Source organism: Aythya marila (assembly GCF_965140915.1).
Source record: "Aythya marila genome assembly, chromosome: 14".
Taxonomy (NCBI): Eukaryota; Metazoa; Chordata; class Aves; order Anseriformes; family Anatidae; genus Aythya; species Aythya marila.
Window position 1 is genome coordinate 9,612,786 of NC_139055.1, and position 23,377 is coordinate 9,636,162.

At 56.0% G+C, this 23,377-nt stretch overlaps 2 protein-coding genes across 7 annotated transcripts in view; one reads left to right on the plus strand and one right to left on the minus strand.

The window, feature by feature from the left end:
• The window catches only part of SH3PXD2B (SH3 and PX domains 2B), a 70,556-nt gene extending 68,225 nt beyond the window's left edge, over nt 1–2,331 (plus strand). For all 3 annotated transcript variants that reach the window (XM_082771367.1, XM_082771368.1, XM_082771369.1), the window contains one exon: nt 448–2,331. In XM_082771367.1, coding sequence (XP_082627493.1) covers nt 448–1,878 — 1,431 coding nt within the window. In that variant the 3' untranslated portion in view covers nt 1,879–2,331. The remainder of the gene's footprint in view (nt 1–447) is intronic.
• A 4,427-nt stretch (nt 2,332–6,758) lies between these two features.
• Nucleotides 6,759–23,377, minus strand: part of NEURL1B (neuralized E3 ubiquitin protein ligase 1B) — a gene marked incomplete at its 5' end in the record, with an annotated part of 117,338 nt that continues 100,719 nt past the window's right edge. For 2 of the 4 annotated variants that reach the window (XM_082771947.1, XM_082771948.1), the window contains 4 exons: nt 6,759–10,300; nt 10,603–10,728; nt 11,557–12,264; nt 14,961–15,521. In XM_082771947.1, the coding sequence (XP_082628073.1) occupies nt 10,056–10,300; nt 10,603–10,728; nt 11,557–12,264; nt 14,961–15,521 (1,640 nt within the window). In that variant the 3' untranslated portion in view covers nt 6,759–10,055. The remainder of the gene's footprint in view (nt 10,301–10,602; nt 10,729–11,556; nt 12,265–14,960; nt 15,522–23,377) is intronic. The other 2 variants (XM_082771949.1, XM_082771950.1) reach the window with 2 other exon arrangements.

A 23,377-nucleotide genomic window follows, 5' to 3' on the forward strand; every position in this document is an offset into this window, starting at 1 on the left:
CCTACTTCTGGAGTGCGTTCAGGCAGGATGGCTGCTGATCAGTGCAGTGATGCTGCTGGTTAATCACTCCAACAGTGCCACTCAGTGGCCACTGCCAGTACCTGGCGTCCTACTCTTTTCTGCAGCATCCTCGTCGTGGCTGTGTCACTCCTTGCTCCCAGCTCATGAAGTTCAGGTCCCCTTAGTAGGATTCCCTCCCAGTTGGATACTGGTTCTGTGCTTTTTGTGCTGAGCTGAACACCCACTTGTAAAAATCATTTGTGCTGGTTTTCCTTGTGATTATACAGCATTTGGATATCAGGTTGGGGTGGCAGGAGCCTGGAAGCTACGTGCCACCCTGATGTTATTTCAGAGATACTGAGCATCTCTTTTTGGAGATACTGAACATCCCCTTTTGTGCAGAGGGGGCTGCTGAGTGTGTGTCTGAGCTTTCCTTTCCTCCCGCAGGTCATTGAGAAGAACCTGAGTGGCTGGTGGTACATTCAGATTGAGGAGAAGGAAGGCTGGGCCCCTGCTACGTTTATTGACAAGTACAAGAAAACCAGCAACGCGTCCAGGCCGAACTTCCTGGCTCCTCTGCCCAACGAGATGGCCCAGCTCCGGCTGGGCGATGCCGCAGCAGAAAGCAGCGCCAGCGAGGAAGCCACGGGGCCGTGCAGACCTCTGCCCGAGGCTCCCCCCAACGGCATGGACTGCGGTATGAAGTGGGCCAAGGACTGGAAGGGGAAGGAGGCTGCTGAGAGCAGCGACCTTGCCTTCGCCTGTGGGTATGAGGAGATCTCGGACCGTGAGGTGGAGGAGAAGCCCAGCCTGCCGCCCAGGAAGGAGTCCATCATTAAGTCGGAAGGCGAGTTGCTGGAGAGGCAAAGGCCTCCCCCAAAACCCCCAGGCATGATTTTGCCCATGATCCCGCCAAAGCAGTCGGTAGCCCCAAAAGACAGCAAGAAGCCTGAGCTGAAATCAGAGAAAGGCAAACTCTTCCAGCTGAAAAACGAAATGGGGCTGGAATGTGGACACAAGGTGTCGGCCAAGGAGGTGAAGAAGCCGAACCTCCGGCCCATCGTCAAGCCAACCAAGCCAAAACCTGAGCCCGTGGAGGACAAGCCTGAGCCAATCACCCAGAACCCCTTCTTGAAGTCAAGACCTCAGATCAGGCCCAAACCCGCTGCAGCCCCTCGGACTGACCCCCCTCCAGCTGACGACAAACTGGACATCTGCAGCCTGCGGAGCAAGCTGAGGCCTGCAAAGTGCCCTGAGAAACCCCCCGAGCCGGACACCACCGCCAGCGAAAGCTCCTGCGGTAACACCACGGTCGCCCCGGAGGCTTCTGGAAGGTTTCAGGAGCGACTGAGCGTGGAGAGCAAACCCCTGCCCAAATCTCCCCCGGGCCCAGCCATCGTCCCGCCTGCCCGGGAGCCCGCGCCGCAGCGCCCGGTTGTGCCGCCCCGCAGGCCACCGCCACCCAAAAAAACAGCGTGTCCTGCTACTGGCCCCGCACCCGAGGCCAGGGCTTCCCCGCTGCCAGGCAGACCCATGCTGGTTCCTCCCAAAGCCAAACCCTTCCTGTCCGCTGCGATCCAAGACGAAGCCAAAGCGAAAAGCGGCTTAGGCCCAAAGGTAATATCCAAGCCGGTGGAGAGAGGGGAAGGCAAGGAGAGGACGTCAGCCCCTTTCTCCAACCCGGACATCTCCAAGGAAGCTCTCTACGTGGCCGTCGCGGATTTTGAAGGCGACGAGGAGACCAACAGCTTTAGAGAAGGGACGTTGTTTGAAGTGCGCGAGAAGAACAGCAGCGGCTGGTGGTTCTGCAAGGTGCTGACTGGGGGCCCTTGCTGGGAGGGCTGGATCCCTTCCAACTACCTGCGGAAGAAGCCATAGCCTGTCCTCTGTTTACATGGTCGGAGGTTCCCCGTTCTCCCACCTGAGTATTTAATTAGCCTATTAATTTATAGTTTTCCACAAGGCTGGCTTTAAAAAAAAAAAAAAAAAAAAGAAATAATAATAATTGAGATACCACACATTCCAGCTGGTGCCCTTCGGAGGCAGCGCGCTCGCCCCTTGCAGCCCAGCCTCCCGCTCCCATCGCGTCCACCGAGCTCCTGCTCTGCCTTGGCTGGCTGCCACGGGCTGCCCTGGCCACACTTTGTGGTGTCTGGGCCCCAGCACGGTTCTCCATGGTTCTCCATGCTGGGGAAGTAGACCTCGATAGGTGGTTTTTGCCATCTGTCCCGGAAAATCAAGAGGCGGCAGCAGCCACGGGGAGAAATGCAGCTTGGCCCTGGTACCAGTGAAGGAAATCTGGCCTCATGGAGGGATTTGGTTTTCCCTGAGGCTCAGGGTCACGGTTGAATGTTGTATGTCGCATTGCTTAGTCCAAATGTGTAGCAGGGTCATAGGAGATGTGGCAAAAATGTGGGATGATTGCTCAGAACAGGGTCCCTGTAGCTCTGCGTGCATGTGCAGCCACGACTGCACGCCGGGAGCCAGGTGCTGCACTCCACGCTCTGCCCTGCTTTTCCCTGCACATGTCATGGGACAGTCCCATGGTCCTTCCCCACTCTGCAACGACAAGTGTTAACTTAAACATCCTTCTGGTGGGAAAAAAATAGAAAAAAAATAAGAAAAAAAAAATGCACACAAGCGCACACACATAACAGGTCCTCTCTGCTGACCCAGGGCACTATGCAGACCGTACCTTGCAGTATTACAACCCAACAAGAGGTGTTTTGCTTCGGTAGCTGAAGAATCCTATGCAACACACAGAGGACCGGAATGACCCCAGAAGCCCTGGCAAGAGGATGCTTTGCTTTCCTTCCCCCACAGACTGCGCTGCCCGTCGGACTGATAGGGGACTGCCTGGTCCCGCGACCCACCGAGCTTCCCGGGGCTGGCGGGCAGCAGCCAGCAGGTGGGTCCCTCCGTAGGTGCTGATATTATCAAGTGCAATCCAGAATGTGGGAGTTCAGCTCCTCATCGCAACCAGTTGTGAGGCGTGTCTGGTGCTCAGGTTGCTCCCTGCCTTGTTTGCCACCCCAGCTTTCTGTCATCCCACACCCTGGATTCTTTCAGTTCCCCCTGTGTGTTGGTCAGCTTTGGGGGCTTCAGGTCAGATGGAGCTGGGGTTTTTTTCCCCGCTGACCATCCTGCCTGCCAGGTCTGATGTTGCTAGCAGTGGTGTTCATCCCAGCGGGAGGATGGATGGGGTCTGCTCACCTATTGCTCCCTTGTGCTGCTTTCCTCCTGTCCGTACGTGGCTGCTCGCAGATCAAGGGCCACGTTTCTCTCTGGAAGAGCTTCATGCCCGGCACTTCTGTGGGTTTGCGGCTGACCCAGCCCGTTTGCCCTTTCCATTCCAATTACAAGTGTAAGTGCTGCAGATGCAGTTCTGCGGCTACGTTGTTGTGCTGCTGAAAACAATTAGAGTTTTCCCTCTAATTTGAGGCTAGCAGAACTGAGGGCACTCTACGTGCCGGAGGACTGTTATCCACTCCCTTGAGCACTTGCTGCCTTCCCTTGTCCCACGCTTTCTATGCTGGAAATGTGGACTTAATGATAGCTCTTTGTACATAGGGAACAAACGTGGTGGTGCCTGAGGGCAGTGTCATTTGGAAAGGTGATGGGGTGGGCAGTTTGTCCCAGCCCTGTTTTATAGACAGGGAAGCCCTGACCATCCTAGTCCATCCAGAAGCCCCGAGGTTTGTTTTCAGCCCTGGGAACTCATGCACCCCGATCTCTGGCTGATTCCTCTCCCTCCCACCCCCAGGTTTCTCTGATCACACATCAGCCTCTGATCGGGCTGACTCACCTGAGCTGGCAATAAGCAATACAGCTGCAACCCAACCCAGGAACCCAGCTGCTTGCGTGGCACATTGAGGGGTGTTGATGTGCTCCCAGGAGAGCTGCAGGGAACAACGCTGCCTTGTCTCCGCACATCCCTTGCTCCATAAAAACTCTCCTGCTGTGGAAATGGACGGGGGACAGGCCAGTTAGGGCAGCGCTGCCCAGCAGCCAGGTGCAGCCCCACCGTGCTTGGGGAGGGGGCAGGAGGAGCTGTGTCCCCCCACCCACTCTGGCTGCTGGCAGTCACGCAGGGGGTGGCAGGGGTGCCCGTTTCCCATGGCACTGCATCCTCGCTCTCGGTGCTGAATGTCCTTTTAGGCTCAGAAGGCTCTCTCCTTTCTCTGCCTCACAGACCTCACTGATCCCATTTTTCCTCGCAGGGAACAATGCTCTTTCTGTTGCTTCCGTGCTAAATGAGGGCTATTTCTGCTTTCCTCCCAGACCAAGCCTCAGAACTGGTAGTGCTTCATTTTGCTGACACAAGTACTGTATTTGGCTCAGCGGGCGCGTGGCAGCATCGGTCCCTTGTTCCCAAAGAGCTTCCCAGGAGGCAGGGTGCGTGCCAGCACGGTCACACCCGCACAGGGTGCCGACACCGGGAGCCTTACCCCTCCTTCTGCCCCCCCCGTCTGCAAAGGGACTGGAAAACCCACACCCGGCGGGGGACACGTGCTTGGTGGCCACACAGACCGCGTCTCCTCGCCTTCTCCCGACTACCTCGTGAGGAGGAGGAGGAGGAGGGCAGCCTGGGATGCTCGGGGCCCTGAGCACCGCTGTGGTCCGAGCCTGAGCTTCCTCCTCACCCAGCACCAGCACAGCCCGAGGCGGGGGCATCACCGCAGCGGGGGTAGAGGAGGGTTGGGGGCCCCCCGTGCCACCTCACATGCTCCCGAAGCCGTTCTGTTTGTCTGTGTCTCGCTGTGTTGTGTAAGCGCGTAGAAATCGACTTTGCTGTGGGCGGGCGGGGGTGGCAGCAGAAGATAGATGTAGCCGTGTAAATGCCGTATCTGTACTTTCACCAGTAGGGGTTGCGTTCTGGTTTTTATTTTTAATTCGTTGGGGGGGGGGGGGTTGGGGGTTTTGTTTTTGATTTTTTTTTTTGTGGTTTGTGTTTGTTTTTTTTTTTTTAATTTTTCGTTTGTTGTTTTTTTTAAGAAATAAAAGAAATGGCTTGACTGGTTTCAAGCACCTTGTGAACCCCTGGCTGGCGTGTGTCTGGGCTGAGCTGCTCCCTGTCCAGGCGGTGGCAGCTCCGCGAAGGGACCAGGTCTGGGCGCTGAGCAAAGCGTCCTGGAGGTGTGAAATGTGGCTGGATAACAGGGCAGGGGGCTGCCCAGGGGGGACACAGCATGCACAAAGAGCTGCAGCTTGTCGCAGGCGGTGACATGAAGGAGCCCTGAGCACAGATTTTGGTCTTACAGGCCCTGGTCGGAAATAACCCAGCTCCCCCCTCACTGCTGCGCCCCAGGTCCCCATCCTGCGCAGGGCTGCAAGGAGCTTGGGCAGGGCTGTGCAGGCAGCAGGCAATGGCCCCGTGCCTGCTGAATTACCTGCAGCACCGGGGCCGGTCTCTCCAGCTGCTGTTTGCTCACCTGCCTGCAGCACGTGCCCCGTGCTGGGAGCCCACACTTTGTGGCTGGCACACCAACAGCCCAGGGCCCGCTTGCTGCATGGAGCCACCACGCAGCAGAAATGAATGGAGGAGGAATTTGGGGCCGGTGCCATAACCTGGGGTGTTGCAGCACCGCGCACGGGGCCTGTCCCCAGCCCGAGGGGCAGGGAGCGGTGCCGCGCTGCTCCCACCCTGCTGGGGCTCGCCGCTCCTGGCACCGTGCGGGGCTGGCTGCAGCCCAACGCTCAGCGCTGCTGTGGCTCCCCACAAGGCAGAGCCCTAACCAGAGCTGGTCTGTGGCGCGTGGGACGTGTGTCACCGTGCCCAGGCTGGTGGCTGCGGGTGCAGGTGATGGGAGCAGGCAGTGGTCCTGCAAACTCGCCCCAGGGGTGCATTGCTCCGATGCCAAGTGCTGCCTGAACCCTGCAGCGTGAGGCTGGTGGCAGCTCGGGAGCATCAGCCCGCTGGGTACAGCTGGGCCACACAGCCCATAGCCGGGCGTTTGGCCATAAATAGCCCTTGTCGGGCTCCTTCACCACCTGCAGCCTGCGTGGGGCTGAGCGCAAACACGTCAGCGTGGCTGCGCTCCTGCCAGGGCAGAGTTATGAATGAATTCTTCTCCTCCGCTTCAAACCGCATCTGAGGTGACTTGACTGGTGTCTGGCTTCAACCGGCCACATTTCAGAATATAAACAGTTTACAGCACAGCCTGCCGTCGACCTTGGCTTGTTAAATGAAGAGCCAGGCAGCTCCGGGGGATGGGATAAAAAAAAATAGTGAGTCCAGCAGCCCTCCTGCCCCGATACATGGCCCCCTCCCTGAACAGAGGTGCAAGTGGCTGGAGCAGGTGCCCCTTCCTACCTCGATAGCCCCAAAATGCACCTTGCTTTTTGCTGTAGGGGCTGCCAAGTTTTCAAGGACTTGCAAGGTTAAATGAGCCTTCAAGGGACAGAGCAGCCGCTGTGCAGTGACCTCTGTGGAGCAAAGCAAAGCTCCTGCAAGGTATTTAAATGTCCTGGAGCAGGGGTGCCTGCAGGGGCAGGGGGTGGGCAGCATCCCGGAGCCTCCAGCTTAGCCCACTTTGGAAGAAAAGCTTTTGCTCAGCCTTCTGGTCACTTTTAAGCGTCAAGGAGCCCTCTTTACAAGCCAAAATTTTATTTGTTTCATAAACAAGTAAAATTATATTAATGTAAAACAGGTAAATGGACAAAAATAAAACACACACAGCACTGAATACAACGCTATAGAGTACTGACATGTAGAAGTGCAGCTCCCTCCCTCGTGCGACCCACCCCCACCCCGGTCCCCTGATGATTTGCTCGGCAAGCCTGACGCAGAGGCTTCGGCTTCGCCGTGATGTCCAGGTCACAGCATGGACTCGTGAAGGTAACACCAAGAGAGTAACTGGCTTGGAAAGGGGCAAGGTCAAAGGGCTCCCCTTACTCCGCTTTTTGCTTTCTCTCTTCTTTTTTTTTTAAACAAATGGGAGCGGGTGGGAATCCATAGGAATAAACACTTTTTTAACTCCTAAATTTATATATATACGTTTATATATATATAAAGCAGGATTCTCGATGAACACACAAAAAAAATCTATAAAACTACCATTGATCTGTGATATTTTCTCCCCGTTTTTCTTTGTTTTCTTTTTTTTAAAAGTCGCTTTAGAAAGGATAAAAAGTGCACAGACACCCTTATAAGGCACAAACAGATCTTCTGTACAAATCATATCTCATCGGACTGGTTAAAAAAAATAGCAATACGAGTACTAACGGTTAAATCTGTAAGAGGCTACCTTTTCCTGGAAATCATTTTTAAGAGGCCTCTGCGCCCATTTTGGAACATCCCTGTCGCCCTCGGGCAGGCAGGGCACCGCGGCCACCGCTGCTCGGCCACGCTCAGCACCCCGGCGAGGATCCTCACCCGCAGCGAGCTCGCTCCCCTGCTGGCCCTGCTGGGTGCCGTGCCCTGAAATCCCTCGCAGCTGCTACAGCGCAAAGTAAACCTGTGCGACCTGATCAGCTCGGCTGCCAGCTTGGAGCGAGTGCTTTCACTGCTTCTCCGTGCTAGCTTGAAAGAAAAGAGCTACACCGAGAAAAAAGCCAGGCGTGCAGCCAGCCCTGCTTGTTGGGGACCTGAGGGGTCGGCCAAGCGAGCGGGCTGTGCACTTTAGGCGGTGCAGGCGGCTGGGGGCTGGCACTGAACGGCACAGGGCACCCCGAAACAGGGACTGCGGCGTGGGGTCTGGCTGGCATTTGTTAGCCCAGCTTGCTCCAAGCCAGCGTCGCTCACTGAGAAGTCAGACAGCTTTCCCTGAACACCTCGACAGGCCAAACTGCCCACTGCAGCCCGCTCACAGCCGGGCACAGCCGAACCCACCTGGCCAAGATTCACCCTGCAGTCACGTATTTGCCACCGCGGCACCTGGCGTTGTGGCCGGTGACCACGGCTGGGCCCTGATCTACAACCGGAGGCTGGGCAGGACCAGGGAGGTCCTCAGCCGGGCAGCATCAAGCTCGGCACAAGGCTTCAGCTGCTGGAAAACTGCAAGACAGAAAGCTGGAAAACTCACCGCTGCGTTTTGCAAAGGCGAACGTGCAGCGGTCACTGCGCCGATGGCTCTGCCGGGGCTCAGCACGCGCTGATGCTGCGTGGCCAGCGCTGAGCCGCGTTTCCAAAAAGGGCTCTGCAAAGCCAGCAGGCTCTCGTGCTGATGCAGCAGGGCAGTGTCTGAGAGCTCTCACTCTATAAAGTAGCCTCTCATTTATACACTTAATGGAAATGCTAATTAGCTCTTCAAGTTTAAAAAAAAAATGAAAATAGTTTTCTCCGTGCCCTGCGAGCTGGCACATTGGGCCAGCCTCCGAGCAGCTGCGGCTCGACGTGGGACGGGTTATCTGCTCCCCTGGGTGTGCTTCCCATGAGGTAAGAGAGGCTCTGGGCCAGGGACCGAGAGCAGCCACGCAGCCTGGCAGCACCAGCAGCGCAGGACAGCCGGCGGTGCACCCACAGCAAGAAGGGGCAGGCAGGAGCAGGACGCCCCTGTGCACCCAGCAGCCCCGGGGTGTGCCTGGGTGGGTTTCTTGCTTGGTGGCACACGGTCACTGAGCGAAAATGCCATCAGCCCCTCTCTAATCGTGCCCTTCACCTCTTCACCAAGCTGGACCAGGCTTGGGGTGTGCTCGGGGTGAAGGGCCAGAGGGGAGGCCTGCAAGGGGGCCGAGGACGGAGGGAAGCTCCTGCAGGAGCATCAAGGAGGAGGACACCAAGGCCCCGCTGCTGCCTGCTCGTACACTACCCAGCTCCTCTGGGTTGCTGCTGCTTGTGGCTGTCTAACATCACAGCTGAAATCCATCTACCGCTTAAGTGCCAACATCTAAAAACAGCCTCAGAGACCTTTTCTTTCCTTCTCCCAAGTAAAAGCAGGTTTCATCCCTGGTCATCCCGATAAGCTCTTGTCTATGGCTGAAGCCTCCCTTGGGACCCAGTGTCCGGGCAGTGGGAGCTATGCTGGGAAACCTGGAGAGGCAGGAGAAACGCAGAAGGTGAAGCCAGCACATCTGCAGTCCCCAGAAAGAAAAGGTGAGCCCGCGGGGACTGGGGCAGACGTGGATTTCTCACCACAGGCTCCAAAAAGTCCTGGTGGTGGGCAGGGAGGGAGGCTGAGCCCTGCGCTGGCGGCAGGGGCAGGGTGAGGGACATGAGCAGGGCAGGGCCCCGTGAGATGTCACCTCCCTGCGCCAGGAGGAGCAGAGCAGAATGCAGGCAGACGTGCCTGCGTGTGATAAAAACTCGGTTTGGCCGATGGCAGCCCATCGCTTTTCCTAACGTGGGATTGCAGCCCGCTCATCCAAACACCAGCCTAACATTTATGGCTGCAGCAGCTCGGGCTGTCCGGGGCTCTCGCTGGGCTTGTGCGCCTCGCTGCTACCCCACGGCTGCTCCCTGTGTCCCAGCCTCCCTGTCCAAAAGTCCCTGCTCTGCCACAGAAAGCAAAAGCTGCTTTATCTGACTCCAAACCAGCTTCTCCACGTGCCCCAGAATTCCGCTCAAAACGAGTGAGAATCTGGCTGTGCTACTACTTGGGCCTTAGCTAGTTCGCCTTAAATGGATGGATATTACATTTTCAGATCAGTTTTGTCCACTTGGAGCTCTCCCACTGGGCCTTGTTCTAATTTTGTTCCACTGCAGCGCAGGCACCCCAGGGCTATTTGGGTTTTGGGGCTGGGAAATCTGGTGGCACCCAGCACCGAACAAATGGCAACGTCCCCGTCCCGACCACACCACCACGAGCCTCATCCTCCGAGGGAAAAAAAAGCCTTTGCACGGGGAGTTTCCCACTGGCAGCCGGGTCAGGTCCCTAACACAATTCACCCAATTCACCCGCGGGCACGCAGCCCGGCCGGCACGGCAGCCTTGGCTTTGGGCCCCATGTGATCCTCAGCTCAATTTTATCCCTGAATTGTGCCCTACCAGTCAAATAAGGAAACACAGATAACGAGCCACTTGATAACGACTGACCAGCACGATAACCCATAAGCAGGGACGGAAAGGCATGGTTACTGCTAGCGGCGCTCTCCCTTCCTACAGCCCGAGCCGGGCGCTAAGGGCGGTAGATTTTAATAACATCTTTGATGACCCGGCGGCAGATCGGGCAGCAGGCGTTGAGCTGCTTCTTCAGCTTAAGACCGCAGGTGTTGCAGAGGCACATGTGTCCGCAGGTGTAGATCACCGTGTCCACCTCGCTGTCAAAGCAGACGGTGCATTCCCCGTTCTTGCTGCTTGATGGCTCCGGAGGGGGGAAGACGGGAGAGATGGGGGGGCTCAGGGGGGAGCTGGGAGCAGTCACTGCGAAGGAGGGGAGACAAACGAGATCGGTCAGTCAGCAGGATGGGGCGAGCCCGCCTACAACACCCTCACGTCAATTTTTTAAGGCCCACCCTTCCTCCATTAGGCTGACCAAGCGGGAAGTAACCCAGGGCTCTCCTTCAGGCTGTGGAAAACTTCCCGTTGGTTTTCTTTGCCTTCCAACTATTTCTGTTGGCCTCGCAGTAGGGGTAGCATCTCCCCCCAAGCTTTCCCTGCTATCTCACACAGCCCTAACACACTCAGCAGCCGGTGTTCCAGCCTCTGTTTGCTTCTCTCCTTACCGAGCGAAGACTCGGAGGCAGAGGACGACCTGTTGACGCTGAAGGCCATGTCCGAGTCGCTGTCGTACTGCGAGCCGCCGGGGGACCCTGAGGGCGAGACGGTCACTGGGCTGGACTGCACAGTGCCTGCAAGCACAGGAGAGAGCTCAGCCCGAGCGGGCGGGTGGACGCACGGCCCCCTCTGCTGAGCCCTCGTGGTGAGCTGCTCCCACCCCGCAGAGAGCTGCTGAGCCACGTGCTGCCCCTCAGCCCTGACAGGGGCACAGAGGTTTAGCCAGGACCTCTGGGGTCACTGCCTCCTGGCCCCTGCTATGCCTCCATATGGTTCCTGTTGGTATTTCAGCCTGGTGAGCATCAGCTTCTGACAGCCAGTGTGGGGTGCAAGCAGCCTCCCCGCAGCCCTGCTCCCTGCAGCACAGCAGCCTCAGGCTGCCGCTGTCTCAGTTTTGGGGCAGAGGCAAGAGTTTAAACAGTGAGCTCTGATCCCAGAGCTGTGGCAGCACCTGGAGAGCTTGCTGTCCGTCAGCAACATGTACTGAAACCAGAGCTGCCCTCACAAAAACCATCGCTCTTAACGAGGCAGGAGTTTAGTGCCTGTTGACTGGAATCGTGGGTTTATAAAGGTGTTTTCCTACACACAACTTCTTTATAAACCAGGCAGCCCCACACACAGCTGTCCCTGCCTCCTTACCTGCCACTTATGCTATCGCTCAGCTATCATCAGCCCTTTCTGGTGGCCTTACAAAGGCTGCGTACATCTGTGTGACACCTACCACGTCTCGCTCACTCCTGTTTGCCAGCGCAAGGTCGGGTCAGGAGCTGCTTACTCACATCAGTGACCACCTCGTTCTGGCAAGCAGCTCTGCTACAGGCAGCCCACTGCCCCAATTCTGCCCCAGGACACCTCACCAGCCAGGTGCTCCCCGTTATTCTTCCTTTCAATAAGGCACTTACCCAATATTTTGAGCTGGTTGATTACACCATGGATCGTAAAAAACACCCAGAGAGACTGCGAGGTGTCCACGCACATGAGCATTCCCCGGCTGGCTCCATTCACGCCGTGGTGCACCTCTCCGTTCGGCAGGACCATGAAGCTGAGGATGTCGCCGCTGTTGAGGACGGGGAAGGCCCGGTACACCACCCAGTACTCCTTGCGGTCCAGGAGAAAGTCCGGGTCTGCCGGGAGCTCGTTTGTCCGTAAAGTACTGGGATCACAAGAAGTGATGCCAAACGAGAGGGCCCCGTAGTAGGGCAACCCGAGGTGTCCCACTTCCACAAAGAGGCTTTCGCCGATGTGCAAGGGCCGGTCAGAAAACACCAAGGTCCTATTGCTTTCCTGCCAGTTGGTGCACGCAACCATCCGGTCCTGAGAAAAGGTGATGTCAGGGCCGCGGGTGGGGTGGAACCGCAGGTCCGTGTCCAGGAAGGCCGGGACCCCCGGGGCGCGCTGCCGCCGGTTTGGGCAGCAGGGGATGAGGTGGTTGTCGGTGGCGAGCCCCGGCACCCGGCCCAGGTTCAGGTTTGCGATTTTGGCCACCACCTGGTTGTTCTCCAGCTCGTTGTTGTTGAAGTTGGCGGAGTCGTGGCTGCTCTGCGGAAGGCAGGTGCTGAGACGGGCGGTGCTGAGGCGGGCGCTGGTCATGGTCTCTGCAAACATGCTATCTGCGAGGCAAAGCCAGCGACACGGGGCGTTAGAGACAGGGCACAACGGGCTACTCTTACCTCTGCTATTATTATTTCAGCCCAGGGATTATCTGAATTCTGCTCCTCGCATGGAAAAATTGGACGGAGGTCAGCCACGAACGAACACGGGGCTGGAGAATCCCACGAGGGGCAGGCAGCAGGCAGGGGAACGGCTGCAACTCGGCACCAGCTGAGGAGAAACAAGAGTTGTGAAATACCCACACCACCTGCCAGCTCCTTGCTCTGCTGAACTGGGCGAAGCTGTAAAAAACCAGCCTGGTTCTGCAGATTTCTGAGCGCAGGGCTCTGACTGCTCTCAGCTGCTCTCTTCAGGAGGAAACGTCTCCCTGTCCCCACGTCCAAAGGTCCTGTGCGAGCCCAAGCTGCCACGGCGCTGGGTGAAGGAGCACAAGCTTGGCTTTGTATTCCTTTCACACTCATCGCTGCCTTAAACTGTGACATGTCCAGACACAGGTGAGCCCAGGAGGGGTTGTTTTATGACAAGATTTCAAGCCTTGGATCTCAGGGGTGTTCACACCACTGCAGCGATTTTGGATTGAGAATTTGTCACAAAACCTCAATGCTGCAGGTGTTGGAAAGATGATTTTTTTTCTTTTTTTTTTTTTTTACAGTAAGAGAGTTATTTTCCCCCTTCACAGCAAAGGGAAGGTCAGGATTCTGACTCTTAACTCGCTTCCCATATTTTCACCTTGGCCATGCCAGGCCAAGGGGGGATTTCAGGATGTGGGGAGGTTCAGTGGTGCCCTTCCTTCTCCAGGACTGCCTGGGGTGCCTTGGACATTTCACTCCAGAGGGAAGGCAATAACCAGAGAAGCAAAGCCAAAACCAGTGGAAGTCAGAGTGCTGGAGCAAAGCAGACTCCTCACCTCATCTTCCCAAAGACGGGGAGGTGTGCAGCATCCCAGCACCAACACTGACAGCTACTCGGAGGAGAAAATCACCAGGGTTTTACCAAAGGAGGTAACCCCCAAATGCATTCGGCAGCAGTGAAGGAAGGGCTGCCTTAGATCAGGAGCCTGTGCAGGAGAGGCTGCCAGTGCAGTCCTGGTGGCAAGGGCATGTGGCAAGCAATGCTCCCCCAGAGGAGGAGTAAGCCACATCTGAGCTTTGTGATGCTGAAAGGTGCATTTCGTGCATCTGCATTCAGTCTGTATATCACAACTTGCAAAATTTTGGGAGGAGTTTGAGAGACAAACACGTCTCCTAAGGCATCACCACATCTGTAGGCTGCATCCACTGATGCCCCAGGTGGCTGAGCATCGCCCTGATGCCCGGGGCAGCTTGTGGGGCTTGGTACTTTGCTCCAAAACAAGGCAGAGTACAGCAGCCCTCAGGCACAGGCTTTCGCTGAGCTCTTGGCCGCCGCAGGCAGGGCTGCAGGGAGGCGTGAGGGCAGAAATAAGCAGCATTTTGTTTGCCTAACTAATGTGCTGAGGAAGAAGGACTGCTCTGGCAAAGCAGCTGCACTTGGTCAATGCAGCAAACGCTCCCTCGCCTCTGTGATGAGCACCAGAGGCTGGAGCGCGTCACGGCTGCAATTACAGGATAAGCTACTGGTAAGGTTTAATTACGCATTTGAGGCAGAGCAGGCAGGTCAAAGTGCTGTTTATGTGGAGCGTTCTCAGCTGCAAAATAATTGGTACTGCTCTGAAGAATGCGTGGCAGGGCTGCCTGCCCACCAGCCCGTTTCATGGTGCCTGCTCGGTGTGAGGGTGGAGGCAGCAGCCCCTCGAGCTTGCCTGCTAACACTAAATCAGCTCCTAGGAGCCCCCAGGAAAGGGCAGCACTTGTATTATAAAAGGATTCCCTCTGGTATCGACCGGTTCAAAACACTCCATCTAGCCCTGAACGTGTTTGCTGTAAAAGTCACAGAGGGAAAGTGCTTCCACGGCACTCGGCTCATTAATTCAGCCTCTCTTGCAGCCTTCTGCAGGGATGGTGCCTTGTAAGGTGCAGGCAGGCACCCCCTGATTGCAGGGATCTGCTTAGGGCTGAGGGCAGATGTGCCGTGCAGTGCCCAGGGTCTCGAACTCTATTTTGCACTGTATTTTTTGATCTCTCCTCCTCCTGGGCTGCAGCCGGTGCTTTGCAGGCGTGCAGTGATGCCCGTGCAGAAGGGAAGGCTAAGGCAGGTTACGTCTGCAAACACAGCTTGCTGAACTGCCAAATTAGGTGGCCACCAAGGCCGAGAGCTCAGAGGGGGGCTGGGGAAGGGTGCCAGGACACGGATGGGGAATGGGTCATAATTTTCCAGTGGACTGGCAGTAGCTGGGGAAGAAAAGGGAAGCAGAGCTGCTTGTCTTTGTCTCTTCAATCCCTGGGACCCTGCTGGCAAGCAGCACCACGTTTTTCCATGCCATAGCAGCACAGCCAGCTAAGTAAAAGCTGGAGAAAGTTACTTGTAGAGATTTCCATCACACAGCTGATACAATGCACAGCCTCAGCACTTCCCTTCACTGACATCCCCGAACCGTATTGCTTTCTGGATCCTCACCGCTGCCAAAAGAGAAATGATTAATTTGATGAAAAAAAAATAAATAATAATAATTAGTTGTTCTTAAGTGTCCCGTGGAAGCGATCAACCAGAGAGACCATGCATTTTCTCTCCACTGTGGAAAGAGCTGCGAGCAGAGCAAGCCCAGCCACACACTCACCGAGTATTTGCACTTCGTGGGTAATCCCGTAGACATCTATGAGCGCCCAGAGAGGACTGGAAACTTTAATACCACAGTGAAACAATATCGGCTCCTCGTCGTTAATACTGTAGAAGACTCTCCCGTGACGGTCAACCCAGAAGGCCAAGATATTGTCCCTGACGGCGAACCTCTCTGGCAAAGCCTTGGCCCAGTAGCCGGGCCGGGTGACCAGGTCGGGGCAGGCGTACTTTGGTATGTCGTCGGAGCTCATCTGCGAGGGGTCGTGGATGGTGAAGCCGAAGCGCAGGGCCCCGCTCCAGCCGTGGTGCACGGCCACCAGCTTCAGCCTGACCTTCTCGTAGAGGTGGATGGGCCGGTTGGTGAAGGTGACCCCGTTACAGAAGCTGTTCCTCCGCGTGGCGCGGCGCGAGTGGGCGTCCAGCCGCACGTTCTTGCCCTTGGCTTGGGAGTGGAAGCGCGGCGGCTCCGTGACGGCCAGGACCGAGCGCCTCTCATGGCTGCTGTTGGGCAGGCTGTAGTAGGGGCGGCTGGAGACGGAGCGGGTCTGGTGGCTTGTGTCTGCGGGAGAGAAAACGGCACCCGGCATGAGGGCTCGGCCCCGGCACCGCGTGCGCTCAGCCCGGGAAGCTCCGCCGCGGGCTCTCCCCGGGCAGGGCAGCGGCGTGGCGCTTTGCGCTGCTGCTCACAGGGCTCTTTAGCCTTAAAATGCCGTGCTCGGCCACAAGCTGCTCTTTGTTCCAGCAGCTTGGCCCCCAGCTTTATGCAAACATAAGGCAAATGTGGCTCGCGGGGGCAAAGGCTAGGCAGCTTCCCTCTGCGCCCTGCGCAGTTGGGCAGAGAGCATCCCTTTGTTCCCGTCAGATGCATCCGACTGCAGTCGGAAGGGCCTGATGCTCTCACTCTGGCTCCCCGTTTCCTATTTCAAGGCACGTGTGGTTAAATCATCCTGTTGGCCGGCCGGGGCCAGATTCCCACAGTCTGTGAGAGTCACGCTTGTTAAGATCAGAGGTGCTCAGGATGAGGGGCACGCCTCGCGTTTTTGTGCAGCCACCGGCTCCTGTCCCTTAATTCTGTAAGGATGAACATTGCTTTTGAGCAGCGCACACACCGAGACATTTCGCAGCTGGAGCACTCCCCCTGCATCGCCAGCGTGTTCTCCCCAAGCTCCCAGCCCAGCCCCTGGTTCGGATGCCAGACCCAACAGCCCCAGGAAGGAACAGCTCATCCCGCAGAGCCTCGCCGGTACACGCAGCCTCCCGCTGGAGCTCAGAGCTCCTTGTAACCAACGCTTGTTTGCAGCTTCGCAGCACCACAGATGGCGCAGAAATCCTGCCACCCTCCCTCTACAGATGGGAGAAGGAGAATTTATGAGCGAGATCTTGCAGCACTTCAAGTCAATAGCAATTTCGAGACTGATTTCGGGAAAAAGCAGATTTGAGGCCTAAAGTGAAGTTCACAGAGGCATGAAGCAGGAATGAAAAAAAAAAAAAAAAGAAAAAAAAAAAAAGAAACACTTCTAATCTTAAGCCTTAGCTGTAAGTTCCCCGAGGCAGAGATGCTCCCTCCTGCACAGCTCCAAATGCAGTGGGATCGGGCTCCCCTGCGACCACCACCACGGGGCTACCACCACTTTGGCTGGGATTGTTTCAGCAGGGAAAAACCCAGAAGGCGGCGAGAAGCTGGGGCTTGAATTTGTGGCTGGCATCAATGAAGGCATTTGGGAAGTAATCCCCATCTCTGTGTCTGCAGGAGGAGCAGGGCAGGAGCTGGGCACTGCATTATCCATCTGCGAAAGGAGCCCAAGAGCTGAGGCTGCCAGCTCCTGCTTCCACCGAGCAAACGGGGCAGTCCTGAATTACGACAGGAACACGCAGAGGCTAAAGAAAAGGGCCTTTGTGCGTGCTTTGTTCGACCTGCACGTGACTGTGAACCGCTCATCCTGCTGTGCACCAACGTGAGCAAACACCACCCTGCCCTCCTGCCTGCGGGGGCTTCACCCCTCCAGCTCCAGGAACCAAGAAGGCAGCAACCTGGGGGACACGGGCAGGAGACAGCCCCCGGCTGCTGTATCCCACGACAGAGAGCCCGGGCCTTTGCCTCCCAAAAACCAGAGGCCCAGAAGATGCCACCCGCTGCTCCCGTGGGTGCTGCTCCGCGGGGCTGCCTGCAAATGGTGCCGGCAAGCCGTGCCGCCGCGCAGGAGCCGCCGCTCTTCTGGCTGTGCCTGCACTCACCTGCTCCTTCTGGATCCATGGGGCCTTCAAGCCAAAAAATGATTAAAAATATGAAATTAATCTGATCTTAACGTTAGGCAGAGTTTTAATTTCTGGCGGTGCTCCCAGGACAGGCTCCGAGGTGCCCAGGGGCTGCGTGCAGGGACGGTGAGGGCGCGCGGAGGACAGAGGGTGCAGGGGGCACCCCCCTCCAGCTGCTTCCCACCTGCCCTGCCAGAAAGCAACCTCAGGACAGTGTTGGGTTTTATTTTTGTTTGTTTTTCTGGTGTTTTGTTTTTTCAAAACAGGAAAGCATATTGTGACTAAACAATAGGAAAGCCTGCAGGAGGAAATGCAGGGAGCGTTTATTTATAACGCCGCTCCCCCGGCACGAACACCTGCCGGCTGCCACCAGCACCAGAGCCTGACACAACCCGCGGCAGGGGAGGCACGGCTTTCCCACCAAAACCTGCTCAGCGCCACGCTCGGGCATGTGTTTTACTCATTATGTACCGAAGGGGACGAGGCAAGCTCAGCAGGATGTTTGTGCCTCTGAATTGCCCTCGTTTGCAGCTCAGCTTTCAGGGTTAGGCTCGCCTTTCAGGCCCTCTGCTAGTGCTCTAATCCCCGCTGAACCTCCCCTCTCCTGCCTGGGCTTTCCCACCCAAAAACTTGTCAGAGGGGTAGCGACAGCCAAACCCGGGGCAGAAACACCACCCGATGGTGCCTCGATGCCGAGATGGGCAGTCAGGAGCTACGCCAACTCCTCCTTCAGCTCCAAGGCTCCTACAACGCTCTGAGCAAGTCCTTTCTTCTCCTTATGCCTCACTTCCCTGTCTAAAAGAGAGAACCTGCACTCCTCCAGCCCGCGGGAAGCCAGGAGGACCCAAATGGTGAGGCTCTCGGATGCTGCAGTCCCTGAATCACCATTCAGTCCCGGGCCATTGGATGGGACACGAAGCACCGGGCACGCCTGGGTGCTGCCCTGAGCTCCCATCCAGTGTTTTGCTGCTTTTTGTGCTGGAGTTTTTTCTGCTTTTCCTTTCTGCTCTCACCTGGCAGCCACATTTGTTTCTTAGGTTGCGCTGACCTTTGGAGATTTTTTTTTTTAAACACGCGTTTTGCATGTCAAAAAGCTACAGTAGGCAAACCCTGGACAAAAGTCCACATATGTGTCACGGCTCCAGTTCTAAAAATACACATTTTTTTCACCCGTTTGTTCACGGCATCAGGTCTGCTGCAGCACGGTACCCCCCCTGAGAGCAGCAGGTGAAATTCAGAGCCAGAGCTCTCTGAAAGCCGCTGCTGTGCAGGGCACGAGGCTGGGCAGCTGGCTGGGAGCGGACCCCAACGCTGCCCGACCTGACCCCATGCAGCCAGCCCAGCAGGGTGGCAGGAGCAGTGTGAGGAAGAGGAAGAAAAGGCAGAGGAAGAAAATGATGAGGGAGGAAAGGAGGAGGAGGGCACCGTGCTCCTGGAGTGCCGTGCGTAACCCCAGGGTCAGCACTGACTGTACAACCGCGGCGTCAAGAGGTGTTCGCTGCGCCCCGTGTCCCTTTCCTTGGGACCCGGGGATAAATCCCTGACAAACAAAGCGCAGGATCACAGGGCAAGCAAGATACAGGCCAGCCAGGTGCCGAACAGGAACACAGACAGGATAAAGGGGGATGTAAGGGGAACTGCAATCCCTGGGAGCAGTCCCGGTGGTAGCAGCTGGCAGAGCACAGCGTGGTGACCCGTCTTGTGCGCACGGGGACAGCCAAGGCTGAAGGGTGGCGTGCAGCGTGGCATTGACCCACTAACGCTCACTGCACGAGAGAAAAGGAACCCACCCCACGCCCCGTGCCTTATCTTTATGGCCGTCTCTCTATCAGCAGCATTACAACTTTTTCCTACGACACTAGACAGCTGGGGCGCCGCTGCAACAGCCCCGTTGAACATTAAACCAGCCTCCTGGAGAGCGGGGGCAAGGTGGCTTTGGCTTTCAAGCAGGAAAATCCCAACAGGCCGGGACGATGAGGTCACATTTCACGCACCCAGGGCACTCCAGCAGTTCCGCCCTCGCGGACCCAAAGGCGAGCTCGGAGCAGCAGGAGCGGGGTCGGCGCCGCGCTCGCCCCGCTGCGCGTTGAACAAAGCCCAGCCCCGTGCTGCCCCGGCGTGATCTTATCTGCTGAGAACAAGAGATAAAAATCTGTTCACATATAAATTTAGCCCTCTGCCTAGACGGTGTGTTTTGCTGGCGCTTGGGTTTTGTGTTTTAATATGAAAAATGTGTCGGAGCTCTCTGGGAAGTGCCGGCTTTGATGTATTCCACGCTCGGCGGGGTGAGTTTGCAGCCAGGCTACCAACGGCACTGCACGGCGGCTGCATGAATCCCGCCTCATTTCCAGACATCCTGGTGGTTCAAACATGCACCCATTGGAAAACACAACCGTACAATTAATAAATAGCCCCATTTAAAGCCCTGTGGTTTGCGTGACCAGTCCAGAGCCCTGCTTTGACAGAGGTTTCCCTGCCTGCGCCTCTATCCCCAGACAGATTTCCAGCCAGTTAAAAAATCCACACGGCTCACTTGCGACAGAGTGAGATAGAAACTGAGGTGTAAGGGAGATGTAAGAGCCTGGAGAGAATCGCAGGAAACACGGCTTTGGTGACATTTTCTACGAGACTAACTTGGGAAGGCGGGGAGAGGAGAGGAGACATGTTTCTCACAGAGCATAACTACCTGGCAAGGCAGGCACCTTGTGTGCTGTGGGGAGCTCCTGCAAACGCAAAGCATGACCATGCCAGCTGAAAAGCAGCAGGGAAAGAGCAGTTGCCTTGGCAGGAAAACAACCCCAGGCCCTCGCTCTCCCAGTTCACCGAACACCACGTAACAACAGCAGCATCAGAGCCAGAACACCAGAAGTGCAGCTACAGCACCACTGTCAACCTCCACGTTGCACCAGCTGGCTCAAAGCAGAAAATAAAGCATGGCAGAAGGCCTGCCCCGAGGCTGAAAGGTGCTGACAAAACCCTTCCCTGAGCGAGAAGCCATCACCCAGCCCCAGGATTCGGCCGTGCAGGAACCTCTCCGAGGCCACGTCCCCACCTGGCAGCTCCGGCACGAAGAGCAAATGCATCCAAGGCTCGCAGCGCTGCCAGCACGTGCTGGTAAGGTCAGGCTCATCCAGCCGGGCTGGAAATCAGCAAAACATCAGCACGTCGTCCCCAGGTAATCAGAAACACCCTCTCTAACAGGGACATATCACTTCTTCATTCCTTCTCTGTCCCTGGGTCTTTACGTCTCTTTGCCTTTGTGCCTCCCTACCGTAACAACGCACAGAGCAGTTTCCTTCTGTCCGGTGCCTTCAAGAGTTTCCACGCCTCTCTATTGCCTTCTTTTATTGAGGCTGAAGGTGTTTGGCCCTTAAACTTGGCCACAGACTTGCTTTAGTTTGAATTAAATAAATCTTTTCATCACCTGCGAATGAAAGACCATTTAAACTACAAAAAAAAAAAAAAAAAAAAAAAAGCCAAACTACAAAACCAGAATAGCATTTCCTAATCTGGAACCAAATGAAAAGATATTTTGACCTACAGGTGGTTTTATTTATTTATTTATCGCCTTGCACAGGTGAGACAGCCAAGAAACTGTCTCCTGGTGGTAAAGGAAAGCAAGCCCGATGCATCCAAAGCCAGTGCACGTATGGCTTTGATGGTGCTGCATTTTCAGAAGAGTTTCTGCTATCCCACAGGGTCTGCTATCCCCAAATCTCCCGACGGGCCTGCAAGTACAGGGGAGCCCCCTGCACTCCCCTCCGTTCTCTCCTGTTTTACCTCCCATTGTGCACACATGAATTCCACTGCAAAGTTGGCCCCCTCTTTGTTACGGGTTTTTAGTTCTCCTGCATATAAATAGCTCCACGAACACACAGAAGCCAGCGATTAGGCAGGGAAGCAATCTCCTCTCCCCCGTACGATTAGCAAATCTGGGTCAATGAGTCTGCAACTCTAGTAACAAATTCGTAGACTCGGTTAATGAGAGACAGAGCAGGAACGAGCGGGAGAGAGATGGAGGAAAGGCAGGGGTCGTGGCGTAATCCCCGCTTAAGTCCTTCGGTGCGAGCGATGAAAGCAGCTGCAGGACGGGTGGGGAGCCTTGGGAGCGTGGCCCCGGCACCCAGAGCTGTGCTGCTGGGAAGGCCACGCTCAAGAGCCAAGAAAGAGCTCAAGGAGCCTTTGAGGGATGTCGGGGATTTGAAAGTCATGAAACGCGGGATGCAAAACTAGACGGAACGTTTGTCTCCTGGCCAAAGATGAAAACACCTTGTCAAAGCCAACGGAGCAGCCACTCTTACTATAAATAACTCCTACAGGGAATGTTTGGACTGTGTCCACTAATAAAATAAATAAATAATAATAAAAATAAAGAAAGAAATGAAATGAAGCGTGTGGTTTCATACACCAAGAGCACAAACCCTGGCTTCCCACTCGATGCATCATCTGCTTGCACAATTGTTCCCCTTTTTTATAAAGTTGAGGGTACCGCGGGGAGAGCAAAGGGCTGCCGCGCTCACTTCATCTCCTAATCCTGAGCTCAGAGCCCACGGCACAATTTTGGGAAGCGATCAAAAGCACAAAGAAATAAGCAGCGGACAGCTGTTTGAGCAACTCCGCAAACGCTTCCCGACTGCTGCGCTAGCAAACTAAATATTTTCCAAGCCTAACTGCTCGGCTTGTCAGCCAGCAATTAAAGCACGGATCGCTGGGATTTATGATTTTCCCTGCTCTCCAGGAGCAGGCAGCACAGCGCAGGACAAGGCACTGCAAGCCCCAGCACTGCAGGCTGGGCACACGGGGCTGCGATCTCAGCCGGGGACCCAGGGAGGGAGGAGAGGGGCAGAGGGGTGGAAAACCCTCGGGTTCTCTGCAGCCGTCGGGTTCTGCTTTGGTTGCATACAGAAATGGGGTATTAGTGCCCCATTAATTGGGGTGCTTTCGTCTCCACTGGCTGCTCCTACGGTCATTAGAGGAGAGGACTTCTGACCATGCAGCATGGCTCAAACACAGATTTTTGCAGAGATATTCTTAATTCATGGGCTGTGGTGTCCCCAGGGTCTGTCTCACAGACACAGACTGCAAACACAGCCTGAGTGCTACGCCAGGACCTACAGCATGCCACCAGTGGGGCTGGGGGGCTGCTGTGCCCCCAGGGAGGACCCCTTGTTGTGTCCGTGGGACATCCCTCGTGTGTTACTGCACGGGATCCTCGTTAGAGTATAGCTTATAGACTAAAAATGATCCTGGGTTTGTCTCCTTGTCCCCAGCTTCTCTCCATTCATTAATTCCTGGCTTCCAAGACTTTCTTTTTCTCCTACAAACAGCACGAACAGCTCAGAAATGTTGTTCAGAGCGATGCTCTGTGTTTAAAACCCATCGTTTTAAGGGTTTTTCCTTTCCCCGAGCACAGCAGCGATGTGTTGCAGAGCTAGGAGAGGATGAGATGGGTGGCATCGCTGACACTGACGGTGTCAGGGGCTTCCACCAAGCCCCTTTCCTTCTGACCAGCTACACAGGGATTTATAAATAGTGGCCACGTCGTTCCCGTGTTCATGGCTTTTAATGAAACTGGAGAATGAAATGCATTCCCTGTTAGCATCCTCACTGCAGCGATTTTATCCCATCGCGGCGTTTCAACCCAGGGCTCATGGGAAGAGCGCTGTAGCTCGGCACATCCTTTCCATCAACCTATCGATGTAGGAACAAAAAGGGGGAAAGAATTTTGTTGTCCCCGACGCAGGAAACCCACCCAGCCCCTGCAAACACACGGGGAGGGCAGCTTGTGGAACAGGAAGAAAAAAAACACATGAGGAGCAGAAGAGGTGGCTGAGCCTCACTTTTGGTCCCATTGCTCTCTGCAAACACCCTCCGAGCCAGTGCTCACATCGCCTCCACGACTCTCAATCCGGACCGTACACAATTTACGTCGATTCCTTCCCAAAAGGCTGTTGGAGAGGGGCCAGCACCCGAGCCGTGGGACCCGTGGAGGTGCGCTGCGAGCCAAGGGCGCCTTTGCTCGCGGTGAAAACGGGAGGAAACCTGCACGGGAGCACCAAAATGTTTCGCAGGCTGCATGGGAAGAAAAACTGCAGATGAAGAGAGAGCTTGGCGTGATGTTCCGGGAGCAGAGAGGAGAGCCGGGCCGTTCATTCGGGC